We start from the raw sequence: 22,150 nt of genomic DNA, 5'->3' as shown, positions 1-22,150 counted from the left end.
TGACATTATAAAATCTCTTTATATACATCCCACTAATAATCATCCAAAAAAATTCAAATATAAACAGTGATTACTTTCAAGCTTTAACAAATGTAAATATCTAAAAGATCCTCAATATTTTATCATCACAACATCCAAAATTAAAATTTTCAAAGTTAGTTTTATAATACACGAGCTCATAAAAAAAAATCTTTCATAGTTAAGTCTTTGTTAAGCTTCGTAATTTATAGTTAGTCATAAAAAAACATTTTAAATTTATAATACACGAGCTCATAAAAAAAAATCTTTCATACGTACGTATCTATCCTCATAGTTTGTCTTTGTTATTTATTTGGCCATATACCCACTATTTTCAAGATTTTTAAAATATTATAAAGCAATCATAAAAGGAAAAATATATTTATCTGAATTTTAATTAATAGCATCTAAGAAAAATTATAAAGTCTTAGAATCGGAATTATTTACTTTAAGCTATTCCAATTAACGATCCCGTCCTATTTTATCTTCTAACGTATAACTGTTATTATTATAAATTTTTATTTATATCAAAAAGAAAGAAAAATAGAAGAGTTACTTTAGTCTGTAAAAACTTGACGGTTTATTATTTATTCTTTATATATAAAAATATATATTTAATAAGAGAAAAAAAGAGAAACCAGTACGAAAATAAGAAGGGCAACCCTCGCAGTGCCTCCAATTTAGAACCACTGTTGCCTTCGTGCGATCCTCTCTCCTTTTCGTTTGCCGCCGTACCACTAGCACTCGCCGTCGGAGATGCCGAAACCCTCCGCGACGCCGATCTCCGATTCGTCTCTGGAGCCTCAGGAGGAGGGCGACTCCCGCGCCGCCGCCGGAGACGATGACGGCTACGAGTCCCTCGGCGAGGACCAGGGAGAAGACGACCGAGAAGATGAGGAGGAAGAGGTAGAAGAGGCAGAGGGCGAGGATGAAGAAGAGGGAGACATGGCAGAGGGAGGGGTGGAGGTGGAGGAGGAAGAGGAGGGCGACGACGGTGAGTTGGAGGAGGTGGAGGTGGTGGAGGAAGAGGCTGCGATGGCAGGCGCCGATCTGTCCAACGAAGACGATGATGGTTTGTTCTTTGACCGATCTGTCATCTTTCCTATTCAAGAAAGTGTTATGCTCGTGCTATAGACGTTCAAATTAGATTTCTGTTCTGAATTACTGTTTTCCTTGACCTGCTTTTTCTTCGTTGTTTTAGTATTCTGTTAGAGTTCACAGATTAAAGAGGGCATGGTTAAATTGGGAGGCATAGAGGCTCTATTTGGGAGATTGCTAGGGTAATTGGCGCTATATTAGGGAAATCCTGATTTAGGAAGGACCTCTGGACATTCCAAACTTTGCACATTTCTTTTCTTGCTTGGAGCTGATAATATTGGAGAAACATTTGAAGTTGAGTGATGCATGAATGACAATTAAATGTTATAATATCTTTCGTTTTTGTACAGGAGGACGGACTCTTCATGTAGGAACTTAGGCTCTTCTTCTGATCAATTTGTGGACCGATGATTTTAAACCTCGGGCAAGCCCCGTGTTGTCTGATCTAGATATCCCATTTCTTGGACTCTCATTTACCAAGTGGAGGTTCTTACCCTTGCTTTAGACAAAGTTCTCATTTGGGAATGGTTCCTTTTCATTAACTGTTTCATTAATCTTGAGCACTCATGAAATTGCAACAACTAGAAGATATCAATTTTGATTATTTTGCATCAGCTATGTGGACCGTTCTTCCAACATTGAGCATTGTTATGGATGATATCACCAGGCAAATTAAGAGCCACCAAAATCCTTCGTATTTTTTGCAATAGGTATCCTAGGTCTTTCTAGTCCTACTAATCTGAGTTAACCCACATCATCTGGCTGATTCCTTACATGTCAAAACTAATTTTCTCTCATGTTATTCTTGATCAGAACTAATCCATACTTCACAAATGTAAACATTTTTATGTTAATAAAATATAGTGGAAACAATGTTTTCAAGCCCGAGCGAGGCGAGGCTTGAGCACCTCGAAGATGGTCCGGATGAGGTAATTTAAACGGGTGTGACTCATGCGCGTGCTTGAGTGATCATTAGCAATAGCAGACAACCTCCTCTCCCAACAAAGGTGGCCCTTCTGTTATGCACTTAGTTGGTTTTGCTTAAGTTGTGCAGCACTCTTGCGTGTTCGTTCGCAAAGGTCAGCCTCCCAAAAACCTCCTATGGTCCCTTAGGACCTACAAAAGTGAAAACAGGGTACAGAAAGCGTCTCACTCGGGATCCACAAGCAATCATTTCAGTAAAGACTTCATAGCCAATACAAATTACAAATAAACTTCATAAGCTCTGAATGGTCGCACAACAAATGGTCCACTACAGATCGAAATCCCCATAAGTGCCCACATGACATAACATTTATTTACAAGCCTAGAGCGGCCACCAAAACTAAAGAAAATAAGGTTGCTAAGCCTACTGCCAGCCCTTTATATGCTGTGCAAAGCATAAACAAAACCGAAAGACACAGACATACATAAGCATTACATCGAACACCCCGTTTACAATTTTATCTGTGATATTCTCCCCCACTTATTCCTTCGAAGTCCTCGTCGAAGCCCTTGTTGACGTTGCAACTCCTCGCCTTTGTTGAGTCTTTAATCTTCTGCTCCAGCTGCAATGCGCCTCTTGGCTCCCAGCTGCTCTCTGCTGCTGTTGTTGAGTAGTCGAACTTTTAATCTGCTATGCTGCTTCAACTCGCCATTGACTCTGCCTTTAGTGTGGGGTTGGCTGAGTTGTGTTGATCATTGTTGGTTCCTGCGGATCCTTTAGATGAAGGAAAAGACCATCCTTAGTATGCACTAGTCTCTCAAATGCCTCATGCCGTTTGAACTGGGTGGATGTCTGTTGGAGCTTTAACGAGCATCGCCTCGTAAACTTCTGAAGTTTTTGGGTCCTTCCTCCACAAAATTTGCCCATCGACTTTTCTTTCATTTAGTTGTCACTTCCAAGTAGGTTCGCATCACTTCCGTTTTTGAATGACATTCTGTTTGGAAATGAAGCATATAATCTACTCTCAGTAGCACTGATCACTATTGGTGAGGATTTGACAACTATTGTCTTCCATTTGGTTTCTTCGAAGGGTCTTTGAACCTGTGCAAAGCTCCTCTGCTGGATAAATAAGAGAATTGGGGTTCTCGGTTTCGCCCACTCTTAAGAGTTGAGAAGACAAATGTTACTAGACTTCGTACGCCTCCTCGAGAGTTGTACACCATGCATCGAGCTGGTTACTAGCCTTCACCCGCTCTTTGTTTACACTTCTGGAGCACTCGAAGTGTTTGCACTCCTTGTGTTGAGTTAGCTACTGTGATTCACCTTTTTAATGCCATCGAACTTCTGGAGTGCAGAAAGTTTTCACCCCAACTTGGAGCAAGTCTCTAGTAATTTTAGTCACCTCTGGGATTGTACCGTCTTTTCCATTATCTTTGCCACCTACTCCTCTGAGTCGTAAAGGTACAGCACCACGTACTGCCTACTTCGTCCTTGGTCGAGCACTCTTGCATCAACCCGAAGTCCTCCACTTTCGGTTATATTGATGAGAAACTCGTTGACACCGGTCTTACGAAGTTCCCTGGCCTCTGCCCTTCAGCCTTGTCTCGGTACTTGGAGTTTGCCTTCGCATTCTCTACCTCCTCGGTCCCTTTTACGACCAAGCGCTCTCCCTCCATGAGAGCAAGGGATCGATGACTTCACGAAAGTCCCGCTTCTGTGGTACCATGGTGTTGCCATACCTATGGCCCTACTATCTGTCGCCTCGCATCAGCATCTCTTTCTTCGCGATCGGTAGATCTGCCTCTGTGGCACTCCTCCGAGTCCACCTCAATTCTAACCGATGCTTGGTTTTGGGTAGCTAAGTCCCTCTGGACTCGTTGTTGCTTCCTTACCTCTTTCGATCCTCTACTTCATCACCTCTGTGTTCTCTAAGCAATTCCCCTTGGTCGATGAAAAGACAGACTGCAACTCCCATGCATGGCCTTTGTCATCATGTTGCAGGGTTCGCACCGATTCTATTCTCCTTAGCTTCCTTGGTAGCAACGTTCACTTACTCAGCCTTATTCTCTGACTTGTCGGGCTCCCTTAAGTGAATATGAGCTCTGGAGTAGTCCGACTCTCTAGCCACTTTGATCATACCTCTGCATGATCAAGTCCCTCCCATAGGACTCACTGGTGCTTGCATTTGGTATGCTCTTTCGGTGGTACATAGCCTTTATATGCTGATAACTAAGACTTTTATTCGATGCAAAATTTGATGCACGCACGAAAGACCCGCCTCTACAATACCATGATATTCACTCCTTAAATCCATAGCATTTCTTACTGTCGTGTTGTTCATCGAAGTGGAGCTCCCAGTAGCTCCCGATCATACCTCCGTATGATCTAGTCCCTCGCGGGATTAGATTCGTGTGTATTGCATTGCCATAAACCGTTCCACCATGATTCGCTGCACCATGTCGCCTCCTGGTGACATCTCCATTGCATTTTGATATTTGTAAGATGAACTCGGATTGTGATCCCTCCATGTATGACCTATGCCAACACATCGCATGGTCTCTTCCACCTTCGATTGTGTTCGCTTCTTTGACAATCGATCTTTGTCCACCCGCTCTCAGGTCACACTCAGACAAAGCACAACTCTAGGACAGTTCGTTGCTTAGTAGCTCCCGAAGTTCACCGACTTCGTTGAAATTGGTGCACCATTGTCTGGATCTTAGGCCTTTGCCTCTACCAACACAATCTTCACTGCACATCGCTTCCTTCATGGCAACTTGAATGATAGCATTGTGGCATATTCTTCAAAAGTACCCGCCTCCGCATCCTTTTGTCCCGTGCCAAGGCCTTGAACAATTCCCCTTATCTCTTTGAGCTTTGCATAACTCTTTCGATTGCTGAACAACCCATTTCACCTTGCATGGTCTCATCCTTTATCGAGCGCCTTGCTTGCTTTGAGCACCATTAAGTATGCTTGCCAACGTCGAGCCATAGCTCAAACTCAGCCATCCCAACCTTTGTGCGCTATGCATTCTTCCTAGCTTGCTTGTCCTGGTGGTGCCTCTTGCGCGAAGGGTTAGCCATTCCTTTGAATGCCAATTTCAGATGCTCGCTCCTCTGAGCGAATCCTTTTCTCTATATCTCTATGCTCGTTTCCTCCAAACGGTCGTGCATGGTGGTTGCCCTCAACGCAACCCCACTAGGTCCCCTACGCTTGTATGCCAAGTGTTTCCATGAGTGTTTGTCCCGCTCTGATACTATATGTCACGCACTTAGCTGGTTTTGCCTAAGTCGTGCGGCACCCTTGTGTGTTCGTCTGCAAAGATCAGCCTCCCTAAAACCTCTTGTGGTCCCTTAGGACCTATAAAAGAGAAAACGAGTTAGAGAAAGTGTCTCACTCGGGATCCACAAGCAATCATTTCAGTAAATACTTCATAGTTAATGTAAATTACAAACAGACTTCACAAGCTCTGAACGGTCGCACAACAAAGGGTTCAAAATGGTCCACTACTGACCAAAATCCCCATAAGTGCTCACATGACACAACCTTTGTTTGCAAGCCTAGGACGACCACCAAAACCAAAGAAAATGTGATTGCTAAGCCTATTGCCGGCCCTTTATATGCTGTGCAAAGCATAAACAAAACAGAAAGACATGGACATACATAAGCATTACATCGAACACCTCATTTACAATTTTGTCCGTGACACTTCGGCAATCGACGAGTGGCTTCCTCGAAGATGGCGGTTCTCCAACATCGACTCCTCACGGCAACTCTCTTGTTCTCCTTGCCATCTTGCTTTCCCTCTTTCTCCTTCCCTCCCTCTATCGTCGTCGCCCCGTTCCTCTCGTCAAGCCTCCTCGGATCCCTAAAACCCCCTCTCCCTTTGCCTCTTCCCTATTCTTTTGTTTGTTGCTTGCCCCTCTCCTTCCCTCTTGTTTTTCCCTACCTCTTTCTCCTCCTCGGTGTCGCCTCTCTCCCCTCCCTCCTCTTCCTTCTCCTCCTCCTTGATAGCACCCCTCACAGCCGACAACCATTGAACTTCTCCTCTCCCTTCTCCTCCCCCTTGTTCTCCTCCTATCTAATTCTTCCTCCTCCCTCGTCTTCTGTCTGTTGCTTGCCCCTCTCCTTCCCTCTTGTTTTCCCCTACCTCTTTCTCCTCGTTGTTGCCTTTCTCCCCTCCCTCCTCTTCCTTCTTCTCCTCCTTGATAGCACCCCTCACAGTCGACAACCATCGAACTTCTCTCCCTCCCCTTTGTTCTCCTCCTACCTAATTCTTCCTCCTTTCTCTTCTCCTACTCTTTGCTTCTTCCCTCTTTTCTTCCTTCTCGTTGTCCCCTCCCTCTTTCTTCTCCTCCACTGTCGTCCCCTCCCCACTCCCTCCTCCTCATCTTCCCTCTCCTTGATAACTCCCCTTCTAACAGATAGCCACCAAGCCTCCCTAGAGCCCGACAACCTTTTTCTTCTTCCTCCTACCTAATTTCTCCTCCTTCCTCCCTCTTCTCATTAATTATATATATTAATTTTAATATTTACAAGTGCCTCTCTTTGCTTGGGTAAGAGCATAGGCGAGCGCTAACGCATCAGGCATTTTGGCACCTTGGCACCCTTTAGCACTTAGCGCTTTTCAAAACATTGTTGGAAAATACTTCAATCAAATTCTTTTAGATATAATCTAGTAGCTGATGGGTTGAAAGTCGGGTACCTTTTAATTCGTTTGAAGTTTTGCAAAAATGTGTGTTTAGTAGTTAAATCTCTTAATGTCTAACAACACTACATGAAACTTCATATATTATTCTTTAGATTTTGTAAGATGATGAAATTATGTCACATTGATCAACTAAATGTTATTCTCGTAGCAGTTAGCATTTTGGATTTTCAGTTTATTGGGAGGATGGGATCCATAGTTGATTGATTGAATATGCACTCCATAGTTCTCCACTTGTCACCATGCACAAAAGTTTCAATCTGATTGAAGTGGCTAAAATATCTTTTGCTTCATAGAATTATAAATTAGAGCAAAAGTTATTCTATGCATCAATCTTTATATCATCTACTCCTAGTGGAGTAAATTCAAATTTGGTATGCTTAGAGATATTATTTACTTTGAAACATAACACCTACAATTGTTGTATTTGTCTACATTGAAGACAACCTTACTTCCAACAAAATCTTGAGGAAGTGGGTATGGGCCAGTCTATTTGTGGATCACATTATCCAGTAAATTGGAAAGGAAGCAGAGAGAATCATCGATATGACAGGTTAGAGAAGGTTTGGTCTCCAATTGAAATTTAGGAACAAAAGATGTCAGGGTTTCCTCGATTTGGTAATGGTTTTATTTTACTTTCACAATATGTAAAACTTCTATCTTTAAGCCACGTCCTTCAGAATTCCTTGAAATCAATAACCTTAATTAAATCAAAATGTTGATTAAGCCCTTGTCCCTTGGCCAATTAATATGAAGTTCATGAAAACATATCAAAATTAGGATACCTGATAAACAAGGGACCAGTATAAGAAGGAATGATGAATTAAGCAATCCAAATCAAGGAATTATTGTCATTACCAGAAATAAATAAAGAAAAACACATGATGTAGGAATGTAAAATTAGAAAAGTTGAAGAATTTTTAAAAATAAGCACAAAGACAAAGAAAGATATAAAGGTTATAGAAGTAACAAAATCAAGATTGGCATAGGTGAACATCTAAGAACCTAACCACTTTAGTTTTCCCATTACATCTAACGTTTTCAGTTTAAAGACAAGATGATTACCTGAGCATTTAGTGGAGCCTAGGCAGCTACCTAGGGCCCAAGGCCATTCTTTGTTATTAGTAGTCATTATGAAATAATAATTGACTTTGTTCACAAAAGGATAATTGAATGATTTTACTTATCATTTTGAGTTATATTACATGTTCATTAATCTTTTTGGTAAGTTATAAAAGTTCTTACCAACACTTTTGTAAAAAACATTCTCATTAGTTATTAGGTTGGTTGTTATATTTTCTTTATGCGTATCCTTTATAAATGATGCATGATTTTATATTTTAATTTTTATATTTGTTATTATCATGCAATGAAATTTTGGATATCAAACCTGTATGGATCCATGGTGGAACCAGTACGAGTCTAGTTCATGTTATTGTGTCGATATATGCTACATTGATATGTACCGTGGTATTAAGAGGAGGGAGTGGAGAGGGGGAGGAAGCAACAGAAGAATAAATAAGTATCAGGACATGAATCGGAGGGTGGTTGTTGGGGCCCTGCGCTCCTTCAATGCGAGTCATATTCGGGACTTGTGGCTGCATGCTAACTACAAATCCTATTTAAATTCGACTGGACCATCTGTAAATCTGCAGTCCACAGACCTGCAACATGGAACGGTAGCATCACAACTCCATGGACCTGCAGCATGATATTAAGAGGAGGGACTGTGTGGAGGAGGAAGCAACATAAGAATAACTACTGGGATAAGCACTCCTCCTCGTCTCCTCTCCTCATCTTCCTTATCCACCACTTCTTCTTACTCCTCTTTTTATTTTTCTTTTTCTCCTCTACTTTCATCTTCTTCCTCCTTTTCTTCCTTCTTTCTCTTCTTCCTTGTTTCTCCTTTTTTTTGTGCTTCTTTCTTCTTCCTCTCGTCCTTTCCCTCCCCAATGGTTTGCAGAATTCTTTGGTGTCACAAATGGACTAGACTTGTAATGGGCCGGCCATGGATCGACACAGGTCTGGTAACTGAAATTGCATACCTTGAAGCATATCATCTAAAAAAGAATGTGTTCTCACACAACTTATATATAATATTAAGAAAAGAATATTTTTCCTTGAAACTTTAATTAAGCTGACATTTGTCTCAATTCCGTTTTTTGTTCGGTTTCCTTTTTCTCTCTTCCTTTTGACAATCTTGGTAAATAATGTAGAAATATAAAAGATATCATACAACAACTTATGACATTTGCCAAACACCCTAAACTAATAAAAATGGTTCAAGAGAAAAAATGAATCAAAATAGTCCCGCATCAAAAGGTTTTGGGTCCTTTCTCTACCAGGATAGGGTTTGGCAGCCTTGTTTGGTGTAAAATCCTATTCTGCCCAAGCCAATCTGTACCGTCGGTACCCGTGCAGGCACGAACTGGTAAGCAGACCTGACCCATTTCAGGTGGTCCTGTTTGGTTTGATTTGAAAAAATATTTTAGTTTATTCTTAACCTTGATTTTTTAGGGCTCGCAAATTGTGAGCCCGCTGTGCCTTATCTGTCGCACCATAGCCTGATCGTGGCCTTCACCTGACCACTGCCTTTGTCCAACCATCACTATCTGCCATCTATCCACCTGATGTTGCATGCCTAACTTTAGGTACTTCTCCTCCTTCCCTTCACCGGACTGCCGCCTTTGTCCTTCAATATCTGCTGCAATCCACATGTTCTGCCTCCTTTTCTTCCTTGTTATTCTTCCACCTTCCTCTTCTTCCTCTTCATCCTCCTTCCTCTTGGTTCTTACTTCCTGTTCTCACCCTCCTCTCCCTTAGCATGTTGGTATCACGATATGTTCAGGTGTTCAGTGTGGCAGTGTGCCAGCACAGACCAGACCCATACTTGTCTGACCATGGATTAATGTGAGTTCGGTACCTGAAATTACAGCCCTTGGTTTGGCCTAAATCATGAAGAGCAGTTACAATCGTTTCAAAGGATGAGATTTGATGTATTTATTTGGCCATTTTCAGCATGGTATTGATAGGTTTTATTACATTGGGTTGAAATGTATTACGAGATTTGCGCACTTGGAGCCTATAAATAGACATGCTTCATCTACTTGATGGATGTAATCAGATTGATTTCAAATTCACTAGAAGATCTTTGTGAGCCCATGAAGCTCATGTTTGTTGTTGTCTTATATATTAAAATTAGTTAATTGGTAAACTAAGCTGTAGCAGTAGCCTTGAAATTTCAAATTTGAAATTTGAAATATCATATTTACCTTGAAATTTCAAATTTGGTAAACTCTGATAAAAAGGTCATGTCCTGTCACATTTGGCAGGGTGGTTGTTTTATTGCCACAACTACCTGTGACTTTTCATTGGCATGTCATAGGGGAATTTACTCCTTATGGTCTTCCCTGTCACAGTCTATCGCATTCACTTTCCTGTAACTCTAATAAGCTGTATTGTCAGGCATATATAGGGTCTGTCAAGCATTATGACAATGTTTGGTGAACATGTCATTGTCTAAGAAATGTTAACTACTCTCCCTGCCTCCTCTTTTCTGCCTCTTATTTACCCTGTCCTCTTTTTTCCTCTGTTTCATCTTCTCTTCTTCCTCTCCTCTTCATCTTTTCATTGATGGCCGGGGCAAAATCGGTCTGATTGTCAAACTTGGAACGAATTGGCTGATTATAGCTGATTCCCAACAATTTTGTCATTGATGGTAACTGAGTCCACAAAAGAGAAAAGAGAAAACTGAAAAATGAAAAATTTAAAATAATTGTTTGGACTTCGTCAATGTGGGACCAATTCCTACACCCTCTAACTGTTTCTATGCTCAATTATTTATTTCTCTTGTAAAACGCATGCTTTAGTGTGAATGTCCTAGATATGGATCATCCATGCATAATCCCAAATGCTATTCTGCCAACCTTTTCTCAATCTTTCGTGTCTCTCATAAGATAAGACACTTGCAGTCTTGAATGATTGCCTAAGAAGTATAACTTCACAAATGCTGAATATTGTAAAGTGGCACATGACCATCAAATTACTTATCCGGTTAAGTGTAACTTTGACTAATAATGCTGATTGACTCTTTATTTGGCCACTCGAAGTACCTCTAACTTCATTGTGTATTTGTACCTTTTAGTTTTCATCCTTCTTTGGACTAGATATGGTTTATTTGCACCACTAACACCTATTCGAGCACATGGTACTTAAAGTTCCACCTCCAATGAGCTATGACAACTTGTGCTTCCATGTAAGCTAGTCACTTTCGTTGGTGCTTTCGTAATTAGTTGGTTGGTCTCGTCATTTGAAATTATTTCAAGGTCTCGTCTTTTTGTGGAACTACTAATGTTTCATCTCGTGTTCTCTTCTTCCACTTATTTACTTATCTTAAGGATTTACATACTACTTGTACTAGTCAGTACAAAACCAGTTTTTATCCACATGGTACTAGGCGTGTCGTCCAATTAGGTTCTTACCTTGTATACTACCTCATTTCTGATTTTTTTTAAATTAATTTTTAATATGGGCCATCCTACCCTCTTTGTATGCCAACATTTGTTATCAACTCCCTTTATAGCTTGTTTACCTCTCCCTTTCCATCACCTTTGTCTCTGATGCAACAACCTCCTATGCCTTTGTCACACCTTTGCATCTGCCTCTTCCTTGTGTTGCCATAATGACCTCCTCCACCTCATGTCATCGTCATTGTTGCTTCCACACATGTTCTAGGTAGTCTTTTCAAAAGGCACTCGGTACTTGCCCATGTGCTCAGGCAAGATGAGACTTTAGCGCCTCGTAACACCTCAGGGCGAGGTGTTTTAGTGAAGCGCCACTCGGGCGCGTGCTTAAGCCTAGGTGTTGGGCGACTTGGGTGTATTATGATTACTAGGCGCAAAGGAGTGATCCTACCTGTTGTGGAAGCCTACTTCCCTATATATATATATATATATATATATATATATATATATACACACACACACTATATTTAATTCCTTTATATCAAAATATAACCATCTAAGATTAATGAAATAGATCTACATCTTCTCACCCTGCTATCTATATATGATCAAATGTTTCTCTTGCTGTTGAATTTTATTTTTTTGATACTGGTCAATAAATATGCCATAGTAGCATATTATAAATTGACATTATAACAAGATGCTGTAGCAACAGTCCAATTCTGATAGTGTACAAAATTCAATTTTTTCCTTTCCATAAACCATAATTATCTCAGAAGTTTAAAATTTTACCTTTTCTCTCTTGGTATGATTTCTTGTTTGCAGCTAGTCTCCATGATGATGATTGACCATTCTTCATCATTTCCATTTTTTCATGTAGATATTAGCAAAAAGCATGAAGATCATTGTAAGGAGCTGAAGTCAGTTTCTTCCAGTCCTGCGAGATCATACATCAATTCATCGAATTCTCATGTTAAGGATGTTAGGGGTGGCAACCTTGACAACAATCCTCCATCTGAGTCTTATATTACTAAGGCATCTGAAATAAGTGATGGTGGTGCCAGGTAAGGACTGGACGAACACAGTATTTAGTTTGAAATAGGTTTTCAAAATCCAATTATCCTTAAAGCACGTTGTTTGATGATCGTAGTAGTGGTAGCTGTTGATACTATTTCTGTCATGGATATTAGATTCTTTAAGGTTCACAAGGACAATCAGCAAAATACATGATGAAGACCAATTCTACAATGAGGTCTGATGGTTACATGTAAAATGAAGCATCAGATGATAGCACCAAAATGCTTTACAGACTTTAAGGACTTGAATGTATTGCTGCTATTTAAAACTCATTGTTCAGAATATATTATGATTTTTCTATATATATCTTTCATTTGTTTTCTTCTTTTCTGGTTATCTGTGTTTCAGATATTACTTAATCTATACCCATCTGTTTCTTTCAGCCAGGAAACCCCACAAAGGAGACCAAGGAGTTTATCTCCTAGTACTGAACTTGAGGGTGTGAACAAAAAGCCTGCAGTTATTTGCAACTTTTTCGCCAGAGGCTGGTGCATTAAGGGAAACTCCTGTAGGTTTCTTCACAAGAAAGAAGGGGCTGGCTGCACTAGCCAGGTTGCCAAGGAAGATAGGACTACTAGTGGAGATCCGGTTGATTGCAAAGGTATCTAGTCATCTTTTGTAGAGGAATTATATATCGAGACTAGTTGAAGGAAATTTTGCTGATAGCATCAATGTAATTACCAGGTTCACCAGAAAAGTTTGAAATATCAAGTAAATCTGCTTCAATCGACTCGATAGGCTTATCAATTGTTGAGAATTCAAGAAAATCAGATGTTTCACCAAGTGCCCATGTCCGGACATATGGTGGGGAGATCCATGGATCATCTCAGATCAGGGATGATAATAATTTGCTTGCATCAAATACCTATCCTAAGGAATGTTTTCAAGGTAATGTTCCGTTGACCGATAGAACATCTCATCTTGCAGTTGATGGGTTAAGGCAGAAGACATTGTTCCAAGAAGGAGACCAAAGAACTTACGAGCTAAAACATAATCTTGATTCCATCGGTGATAGACGCTCATCTAGTGGAGAGTTTCTATCAAGAGATTATTCAGGTGAGGGAAAAATATACAAGGAAGTGCCTGGAGGTGAGTCTCTAAGTGATGGATCATTTTCAAGAGCATCATCTTTCACAAAGAACCCATTAACTTCAAGATATGACTATGTCTGTGGTAGATCATTCACGACAACTGATGTCTACAGGGGTTGCAACAACACCTATTCTTATGAAAAAATACCAGATAGCTTTGCTATACGATATCAACAGAGCCACTTTCCACCATATGATTCCTATAATTCTTGCTTAACCAGCTCAGTTAGTTCAACCTTCAAGAATTCTCTTCATCTGTTTTGCGGTTCACCTTCAATTGAATCAGTTCATCCATATGCTCAAGCGAGGACAAGATTAGCACATGGCTCTCCACCACTTGATGCCAAACAACAAGATATTTGTAGAACACTCGACTATGGTAGGGGAGTCGGTGCTACTACATCTGGACAACAAAGTATTGCTGGGGATATTCTGACGTTTTCTGACCAGAAATCAGAACTCCAAGAAAATACTTGGGAACCTTCTATACCTTTTCGATCATCATTTTGCAGTGCACGAGCATTTAAATCATCTTCTGAAATCCAATATGATCCACTTGTTGACAGCATTGAACCTCCCAAAGTAGGACTTTTAGCTTCAGCTTCTCCAAGAGGGATCACAAACAGTATGACAAGTCAACATATTGTTGGTTATCCTATACTAGGTGATATTGCTCCAGAGTATAATGTGAAAAAGTCTTTCGACACTTCTACTCCAGCCTATGAAAGCATGCTAGATAACAAGAAATCACAGCACGAAATTTGTGGCTATACAAATGTTATGGCTCCTGCTCCAGTAGCAGTTGATGGGGGAGACAACATTACTCCTAAGGGGGAAAGTCAGGTCCATCATTTGACTGATGTTGCATATGTTGATAAGACAGACCTTGTCCGTAATATGAGTAAAGTAGATGAGGGAAAAGAGATTAAGGAATCAAAGGCAGTGAAAAATTTCCGTACTGCTTTGGTAGATTTTTTGAAGGAATTGCTAAAGCCAGTTTGGAAGGAAGGTCACTTGAGTAAGGATGCTCATAAGATGATAGTCAAGAAGGCCTCTGAGAAGGTCCTAAGTGCATTGCAACCTCATCAAATCCCAAGTGATACAGAGTCAATAAATCATTATCTTTCCATATCGAAGCCAAAGCTCTTGAAGCTTGTAGAGGTAAGTACCCCTAATTGGATCGTGTTCTTATTGTTATCACTGTTATTTAAGATTTAATGTGTTTAAATGTTTTTCTTGCAGGGTTATGTGAACAAGTATAGTAAATCTTGAGTCTATAGTCTCTGCATGAGTTTAGTTTTGCACAAATATCTGCTCATGGATCTTAAACTAAATTTCTGGTGGGCATACTTAAATTTCATGGTCAAAACTTCTTCAAAATTTTTGATGTGGTAAGCTGCAAATACTTCCCTGCATGTCAATTACTTTAGTTCTCTAGTGAACTCCCAGGATTATGGGTTTCTTTAGCTATTGTTAATCATAGGGAGGCATGAATAACAAAAGTTTTAATGACATGATGCTTTACTTTGTTAAATGGTAGGTGATGACTGATAAGACCCTAGGGTTTTATCATAGAAGAAGAAAAAGAAAAGGGATGATCACTTCGAGGGGATCGGCCTCCTAGGATTTACCAAAAGATTGGAATAACATTTCATAGATAGATGAAAAGAAACAGATACATCCATATTTATAGAGTTTCACCCCTGAGTCCATCAGCACTTGGATTCCTAATAAATAAATAAATCTCAAATAAATCCTTATCCGACTTTTACCGAACTAGACAAACTCAATAAAACATTATTCAAAGTTCAAAAAATAAAAGGGATCCTAATAATTCTTCCCCTTTCAAATCAGCCTTGTCCTCAAGGTTGAGCAGCATCAAACTTTTGGAGGTTTTCTTTCAGCACTTCAGTTATAGGATATTTGCGGTGCATCACAACCCGTTGAACAAGTAGGGTCTCCACTTCTTGATAGTGTCAGCAATGGGCTAGCCTTCTGGTGTAGTTGTCATTGCAGTCTTCTGAAGAACCCTCTCCATCCGATGGCTAGTGGCAGTTGTGACCTTACTTCCACGTCTTCCTTTTAGGATCACCTGCTTTCCATTAATAAAAAACTTTATGATTAATTTAGAAAAAAATTCAAGAAACATCACACAGGGTTAATGGCCATTCAATTCCATACACCACTTCGAAGTCTTTCAAGGGTAGCAAAAAGAAATCCACAAGCAACTCTTGGTCCTGTATAATCAATTTTATCTTCGAACACTTGCTATCAAAAGTTAAAATCTGTCCATTAGCGACTTTTACTTCGAATTTGTCATAGCCTTTAATGTGGTAGGCCAATCGGTCAACAACCGTATTATCCATAAAATTGTTAGTGCTACCAATATCAATCAAAATTGTAACACGTTGATGTTTCAAAGTTCCTCCAACTTTCATAGTTTACGGGTTAGAGTAGCCAGCTAATGCATGCACTGTATGTATGATAGGTCCAACATCTTCATCAGAATCTATATCTTTATAATCGGAGTCCATATTGTCAGCTTTTGGTTCCTACCTTTATAATTGGTTCATTAGAAGTTGTTCTTGTTTACATCAGTGCTCCTTACTCCACTTTTCATTACAGTGCTAGCATAAACCCTCTGTTGATCTTTCCTTGAGTTCTTCTTGGGTTAGTCTTCGGGTGTTAGGGTTTTGGTTGGGAATAAATGGGGCGGGTGGCTTGTTGATCATCTATTTGTTGTCACTTCTGTTTCGATGATTCTCCCTGCTGATTTTTTCCTCATGCAAACATGCAAATGAGATTGCGATTGTCATAGTGCGGGGTTGGCGAGCTTTGACTTCACATCGGATATCTGGATTAAGTCCTTCGATAAATGTTTCCACCTTGTCGTTCGGACCAGTCTTTGGCTTGATTTGACGATTGTTCAAATCTGCTACGATATTCTTGCACTGTTGAAATCTGACGAGTTTTAGCGAGCTGCCCATCAACATTCTCGTAATCAGATGGTCCAAAGTGAACGAGAAGCCCTCTCTTGAGTTGCTCCCACGAGAAGATCTCGTGGTAGGTTTCGTACTAATCATACCATTGGATTGCATCTCCATCTAGTTGGATTGAGGTTATTTCCACCTTGGATTCTTTTGGAGTTCTATGAAAACGGAAAAAAATTTCTGCCTTAGAGATCTAACTGGTCGGATCCCCATCTTCCTATCTTGGGAATTCCACTTTTATGCGTGGGTAACTTGTGTCATGTTCTTGATTCCTTTTTCCAGTGTCTCCAAGTCGGTTCAACGTAAGACTTGAACTTTCATCTTGTTAAAACTTGCTGAAGCTCTCCAATAGGCTCCTTCTGAAATCATTAAGGCTTTCTTTCAGTCGGTTCTCAATTTTAGTTTCCAAAGCTTCTTGTTGGGCTTTCACTGAGTTGTCAGTAGCCATTACGTAGGGACTACAGATCTGTAATCCTAACTCTTGTTTTTGGTGTCTAGTCAAGGGCAGTGTTGAGTTGGCTCGATTCAGTGTGGCTGTCGTGAAGTTGGCCCAAGGCAGCGTTGAGGACGTGAGGGATCACTACGAGGTTGCCGAGGAAGCGGACACCGAGAGCAGCGTGAGGGCTCGCTACAGGCACTACAAGGACGTGAGGGATCGTTGCAAGGGTGTCGAGGACACTTCTGGACGTCGAGAGCAGTGTGAGGGTTCGCTACTATCGCACTAAGGACGCTCCGCTGTAGGACAACGATGGTGGCACGACTAGGAGGCAGCGATGGTGGCGTGGGTAGTTGCGAGGAGGAAATGCTGTTGTCGAGGTTGGGAGGTAGCGATGGTGACGCGGTTGGGAGCAGCATCGCCGAGGGTTGGGAGCAACGATGGTGGCGTGGCTAGGAGCAGGGATGGTGGCACAGTTGGGAGGCAACGGCGGTGGCGTGGGTAGGAGTTGCCCTGTTTTTATCGCTATGAGTAGGAAATGCAGTTGCCGAGGCTAGGAGGCAGCGACGATCGCTTGCCTGGAGGGAAAGAGATGATTGCTCGGCTGGGAGGGAAAGCCAAGGGTCGCGGCTGGAGGGGGAAGAGACGGTTGCACGGCTAGGATGAGATGCTGGTGGCGATTGCTTGGCTGGGGGGGAAGAGACAATCGCTCGGTTGGGAGGGAACGCTGAGGGTCACGGCTGAAGATGGGATGAGGTGTGGTTGAGGATGACTACGGCGGAAGGTGGGATGAGGCGCGGTTGAGGGTGACTGCGGCGGGATGAGGCGCAGCTGCACGGAAGGTGGGACGAGGAACTGTAGCGAGAACGCCGAGAGTCACGGTTGGAGATAGGATGAGGCATGACTAAGGGTGACTGCAGCAGAAGGTGGGATGAGGTGCGACTGAGGGCGACTTCGATGGAAGGTGGGATGAGGTGCGGCTGAGGGCGACTATGGCGGAAGGTCGGATGAGGCGCGACTGAGGGCGACTATGGCGAAAGGTCGGATAAGGCGCGACTGAGGGCAGTCGCATGGAAGGTGAGACGAGGAACTGCAGCGGGAACGCTGAGGATCGTGGCTTTGATACCAGATGATAAGACCCTAGGGTTTTATCATAGAAGAAGAGAAAGAAAAGGGATGATCACTTCGAGAGGATTGGTCTCCTAGGGTTTGTCAAAAGACTGGAATAACATTTCATAGATAGATGAAATGAAATAGATACATCCATATTTATAGAGTTCCACTCCTAAGTCCTTCAAGACTTGGACTCCTAATTAATAAATAAATCTCAAATAAACCCCGATCCGACTCTTACTGAACTATACAAACTCAATAAAATATTATTCAAAGTTCAGAAAATAAAAATGATCCTAACAATGACAGCCTTGTTTTCAGGGATACTTAATGTCGGATGATAGACATGATGAAAAGATGTAATAATGCTATTTAAAAGTAAGATTTGTCCATATGACAGTGTTCTCTTTAATGTTAGAGTAGAATATTTAACACAGTGTTATTTTATTCTTGCAGTCGATATTTTTAATTATTCGTTGATCGACATTGGTAACAAGTCTCACTGAAGAGAAAATTTACTTAATGTTATTGTTAAGTACTTGTAGATAGGTTCCTAGAGAAAAAAATTGGAGTTACAAATTTCTTGGACATTTGACCTTGTTGCACAACGAAAAGTAGGCAATTGCGTATATTGATGCAATCAAGTACTCTCACGCAGAGATGACTTCGACATTGCTACAGGTTCAGAAAGGGGTTCTAGAAGATGTCACACTTAGACAAAAAACTTGACTGGTTTTTTTACTGTATATCTGGTGTTTTGTATTGGAAGCAACTTACACAATGTTTAGGCCTATCTTTGCAGTTATTTGTCAAGCCTAATTCCTCTAAATGGCTTTCAATTGGACTAGATGGGAGATAATAGTAGAACCTGTTTTCTCCGTTGATCTAGTGGTCCCACGAATGTCCTTTAGTTTCCATGCCTATGTACACTGCTGAAGCTCTGGAATAAAGCATTATGTCAAAGGCAATATTTTAAAAGGCGGCCATGGCATGTGGATGGTCACTGCCAGCACATGCTGACCGGCTGATGGGTAGTGCCATACATTGTTATGATATGGGTATATCTCAATAACACTTGAGAAAAAAAATAATAACAAAATACTCAAAAGTGTACCAATATGACAATATCATCACCTGTTATCTGTATGGTTCTGAATTGGTACAATACACTATGATATGGATGTTAACACAGGCCAGGTCCTAACCTCCAAATTGCAGGACATGGAAGTCCCCACTGGACCACGTGTTTCTTTTTTGGGGTGTGGGGGGGGGGGGGCGGGGGGCGGCAAGGAGGGGAAGGCTTTTTTGGGTTGGGGGGCGGCAAGGAGGGGAAGGCTTGTTTTTTTCCTTGTCCAGACAGGTTTCACTCAGCATCAATTAGCCTTGTTTAAGTCTCTGTGATTGCCAGTCTACTGTCTATGACTAGTATCTGCCTTGGAGTCGAAGGGTATATCTTGGATGGAATTGCTCTTATTGCTAAGTTGCCGAGCCACCTCTGAGTTTGGTAATCAACTTGTATAACCTGGGAAGAGTTGTGCTGTATTCACTTGGAAAAACAAACGCTGATTGATGAAGATGAGGAGAGTTCCTATTTGTCTTCATTTTCTTTTTAGCTGCAAGCTTGCTTCTGTATCTGAACCCTTGTTCAAGGCATGTTATACTACGATTTCTTTCTTATGTATCCATATTTTGTTTGTCATGGGGTACCCGAAGTGTATAGCATTATTCTTTGTTCCCACTTGCGTGTTTCAAGCGTGGTAGTTTGTGCTGCAGTCTGGATACAACACGATAGTTCATTGTGGTGGTGGTGGCAGCAGCAGCAGCTATGCCCAATCCCTAGGTTTGAATCTTGTAATTGCACAAACTCTTTATTTTTTATGCACTTTATATTTTAAATTTATGTTGCATATTATTGTATATCCTGTCCATGCATTTTCCGCACTTTATATTTCCAGTTTACAGTTTCCAGCTTCTTGGGTCATTTTTCACACTTGTTGCTGTTCTGGATCTATCTTCGTTCCCTCGTGTAGAGTAGCTACATTTCTAGGTTGTTTTTAAACTACCCCTTCGAATTATCCTACGCTGATAAATAATTAGACTGCCAGTGCTTAATAATGTTAGAATTAGAAGATAGTCTAGTACTTATATGATGCCGTACTGTGTTTATACTCAATTAATTTGCTGTATACTGCCAGAATGAAGTCGTATCTAACTACTGCCATGGTGTTTCTACCAACTTTTGTTCGTAGAACAAGAAAGGAAAAAGCTATCTATTTATGTCGAAGTCTCTGTTTGATTGGTTGGGGCAGTTTCGGGAGATATGAATTGGCAACGGAAGCGTCCAAGCGGTAGTCGGACAAGGAAGCCAGCTGTGTCGTGGAAAGAAACAAAAGAATCCATTTGGACCCCCTACCCAGATGACTCCCTGCCTGTATTCTGAGGTACTGCACGAATCCTTCTGGGGTTGTACGTGTAGCTTCTCCTGTGGCCTTACCATGGGACGGCCCTTTGGACGCTGTTTGAGTCGACCGCGCGTGTTGGGATCACGTGCGAAGGGCGTGGTCCACGTTTTCCGTTGCACGTAGCGTGCCTCATCTTAACCGGGTTCATGTCATTAGTTCCTGCTTAATAAATTACATTAGCTTCCATGAACCGAAACGGAAGGTTGTAGCAGAAAGGCGTACACGGTTGGGAATTTAACCTTCACTCCATGAACGCCTCTGTCGGAGCATCCTCATGGGCGGTTCCACCTGACACAGCGGAGCTTACAGCCATCGGCGGTATACCATTCTGCGCCAAAGTGTTTTTATTTTATTTTATTGCAGAACCAGAGACCATATTAGGCGCTGCCGTCATGGGTGTGGGAGGGAATAGCGGAGGGTAATCTGAGTCATCCAACTTCTCACAAGTGGACTCTCGTCAGCCCAATCCATCTGAGATACTTCTTCATTCCATTTCATCATTAAACCTTCCTCGGGGTGCTTATGGTAAGACTGTTATTTGTCCTCCCAACCGAAAGAGGCTGAGAACCGTGCGAATCTCATCATCATATGGAATGAGAGGAGAAAAATATGCACACTCCATGGTAAGTAACCTGTGCGTGATGCACAGGTATTAGGCCAATGGCCATCTCACCCAGACAAACGAACGATAGGGGGTCCAGTGCTATGTGAATGCCATGGCTCCTATGGTATAGGCTCCAGAAAAACCTACACCAACCATTCAGGATGGGACACAGTCTCAAAGGGGTGGAGCGGTCGTCCTCCCACACTGCATACGAGCAGTACAACAGGGGATCCCACTTCAAATCAGTCGCCCATCACAAACAACGATGGGCACTCGACGATAGCTGTCCTTGGAATCATATCACGTCGAACCCTCCCACATAGTCTGTGTACCACAGCGTCCATGGAGTGCATGCCGTGAGAGACGCCCACGACCCACCTCGGGGAGACGCACACGCTGGAAGAAACTAATAGGCGGCACGTAACGACGTTCACACTTGGCGCGTCTTACCAGTCAAGCCTTCTGCCCTCTCTACCCCACCCTTGTCACATCAACCCGACCCATCTCTTTACTCGAATCGGTCAGCTATATTCCCGCCGTCTCGTCTCAGCCGTCCATTCTTCGGGCGGCCAATTAAATGGTCCCATTCGTTCCGTCCCGCTACGCCAGGAGGACGAATGGACTCTCCGACACGTGGCCGTTTGCAGCTGCCCCCGTCGTACGTAACGGTCAGTACCGTGGGGGCAGACGGTCGCCAGGAAGACGGCCATGGAAATCGCGACCACGTCGTTCCAGGTCTGCGGGACCCAGCGCCACAGCAGTGGGGCCCTGCTACGCGATCCGAGCTGCGCGGCACGGAACCGGCCGGTGCCGACATATTGTGATGGGCCCCGGCGAGTGGGTGCGGCGGAAGCGACGCCGTTAGTGCCGTCGTTGCGTGCTGTCCGGTCTCCGCGGGGGCCGCCATCCGTCTCCCTTTCGAGGGCCGTCAGTCAAGCGAAACGGAGCTGGAGAAGCCGCTCGTCCCGTCCTCGCTGGGCGTCTGGCGATGCGTCACGTAACTCTCAAATCTCTTTCCTCATCAAAACGAGAATTACACCATTTAAATATACCACCGACACACAGGGACTTCCAACGCCGAAGCGCCCGGCGAGGTCGCTACGGATGTTCCCATGGCCCCACAGATCTAATGGAAGTGGGGGAGAAGGGCGGGGCCTTCAATTTGGG

At 42.2% G+C, this 22,150-nt stretch overlaps 1 protein-coding gene across 1 annotated transcript; it reads left to right on the top strand.

The window, feature by feature from the left end:
- The first annotated feature begins 670 nt into the window (after positions 1-670).
- Positions 671-19,655, top strand: LOC135581546 (zinc finger CCCH domain-containing protein 36-like). The gene is made up of 6 exons (XM_065180387.1): positions 671-1,090; positions 12,091-12,274; positions 12,671-12,888; positions 12,972-14,539; positions 14,621-14,769; positions 19,136-19,655. Exons 1-5 carry the CDS (start codon positions 775-777, stop codon positions 14,648-14,650), a joined length of 2,316 nt encoding a protein of 771 aa, XP_065036459.1. The 5' UTR covers positions 671-774; the 3' UTR covers positions 14,651-14,769; positions 19,136-19,655.
- Positions 19,656-22,150: the final 2,495 nt, after the last annotated feature.

Source organism: Musa acuminata, chromosome BXJ1-4 (genome assembly GCF_036884655.1).
Source record: "Musa acuminata AAA Group cultivar baxijiao chromosome BXJ1-4, Cavendish_Baxijiao_AAA, whole genome shotgun sequence".
In the NCBI taxonomy this organism is placed as follows: Eukaryota; Viridiplantae; Streptophyta; class Magnoliopsida; order Zingiberales; family Musaceae; genus Musa; species Musa acuminata.
Note: the sequence above shows the minus strand (reverse complement) of the source record. Positions and strands in the feature narration are given on the sequence as shown.

What these genes read in the sequence shown, in the direction of transcription:
- LOC135581546 (XM_065180387.1), top strand. Translation starts at nt 775, where the DNA reads ATGCCGAAACCCTCCGCGACGCCGATCTCCGATTCGTCTCTGGAGCCT. An exon ending in ATAAGTGATGGTGGTGCCAG is followed by an intron (nt 12,275 to 12,670) that starts GTAAGGACTGGA and finishes TGTTTCTTTCAG; the next exon opens with CCAGGAAACCCCACAAAGGA. An exon ending in AGATCCGGTTGATTGCAAAG is followed by an intron (nt 12,889 to 12,971) that starts GTATCTAGTCAT and finishes TGTAATTACCAG; the next exon opens with GTTCACCAGAAAAGTTTGAA.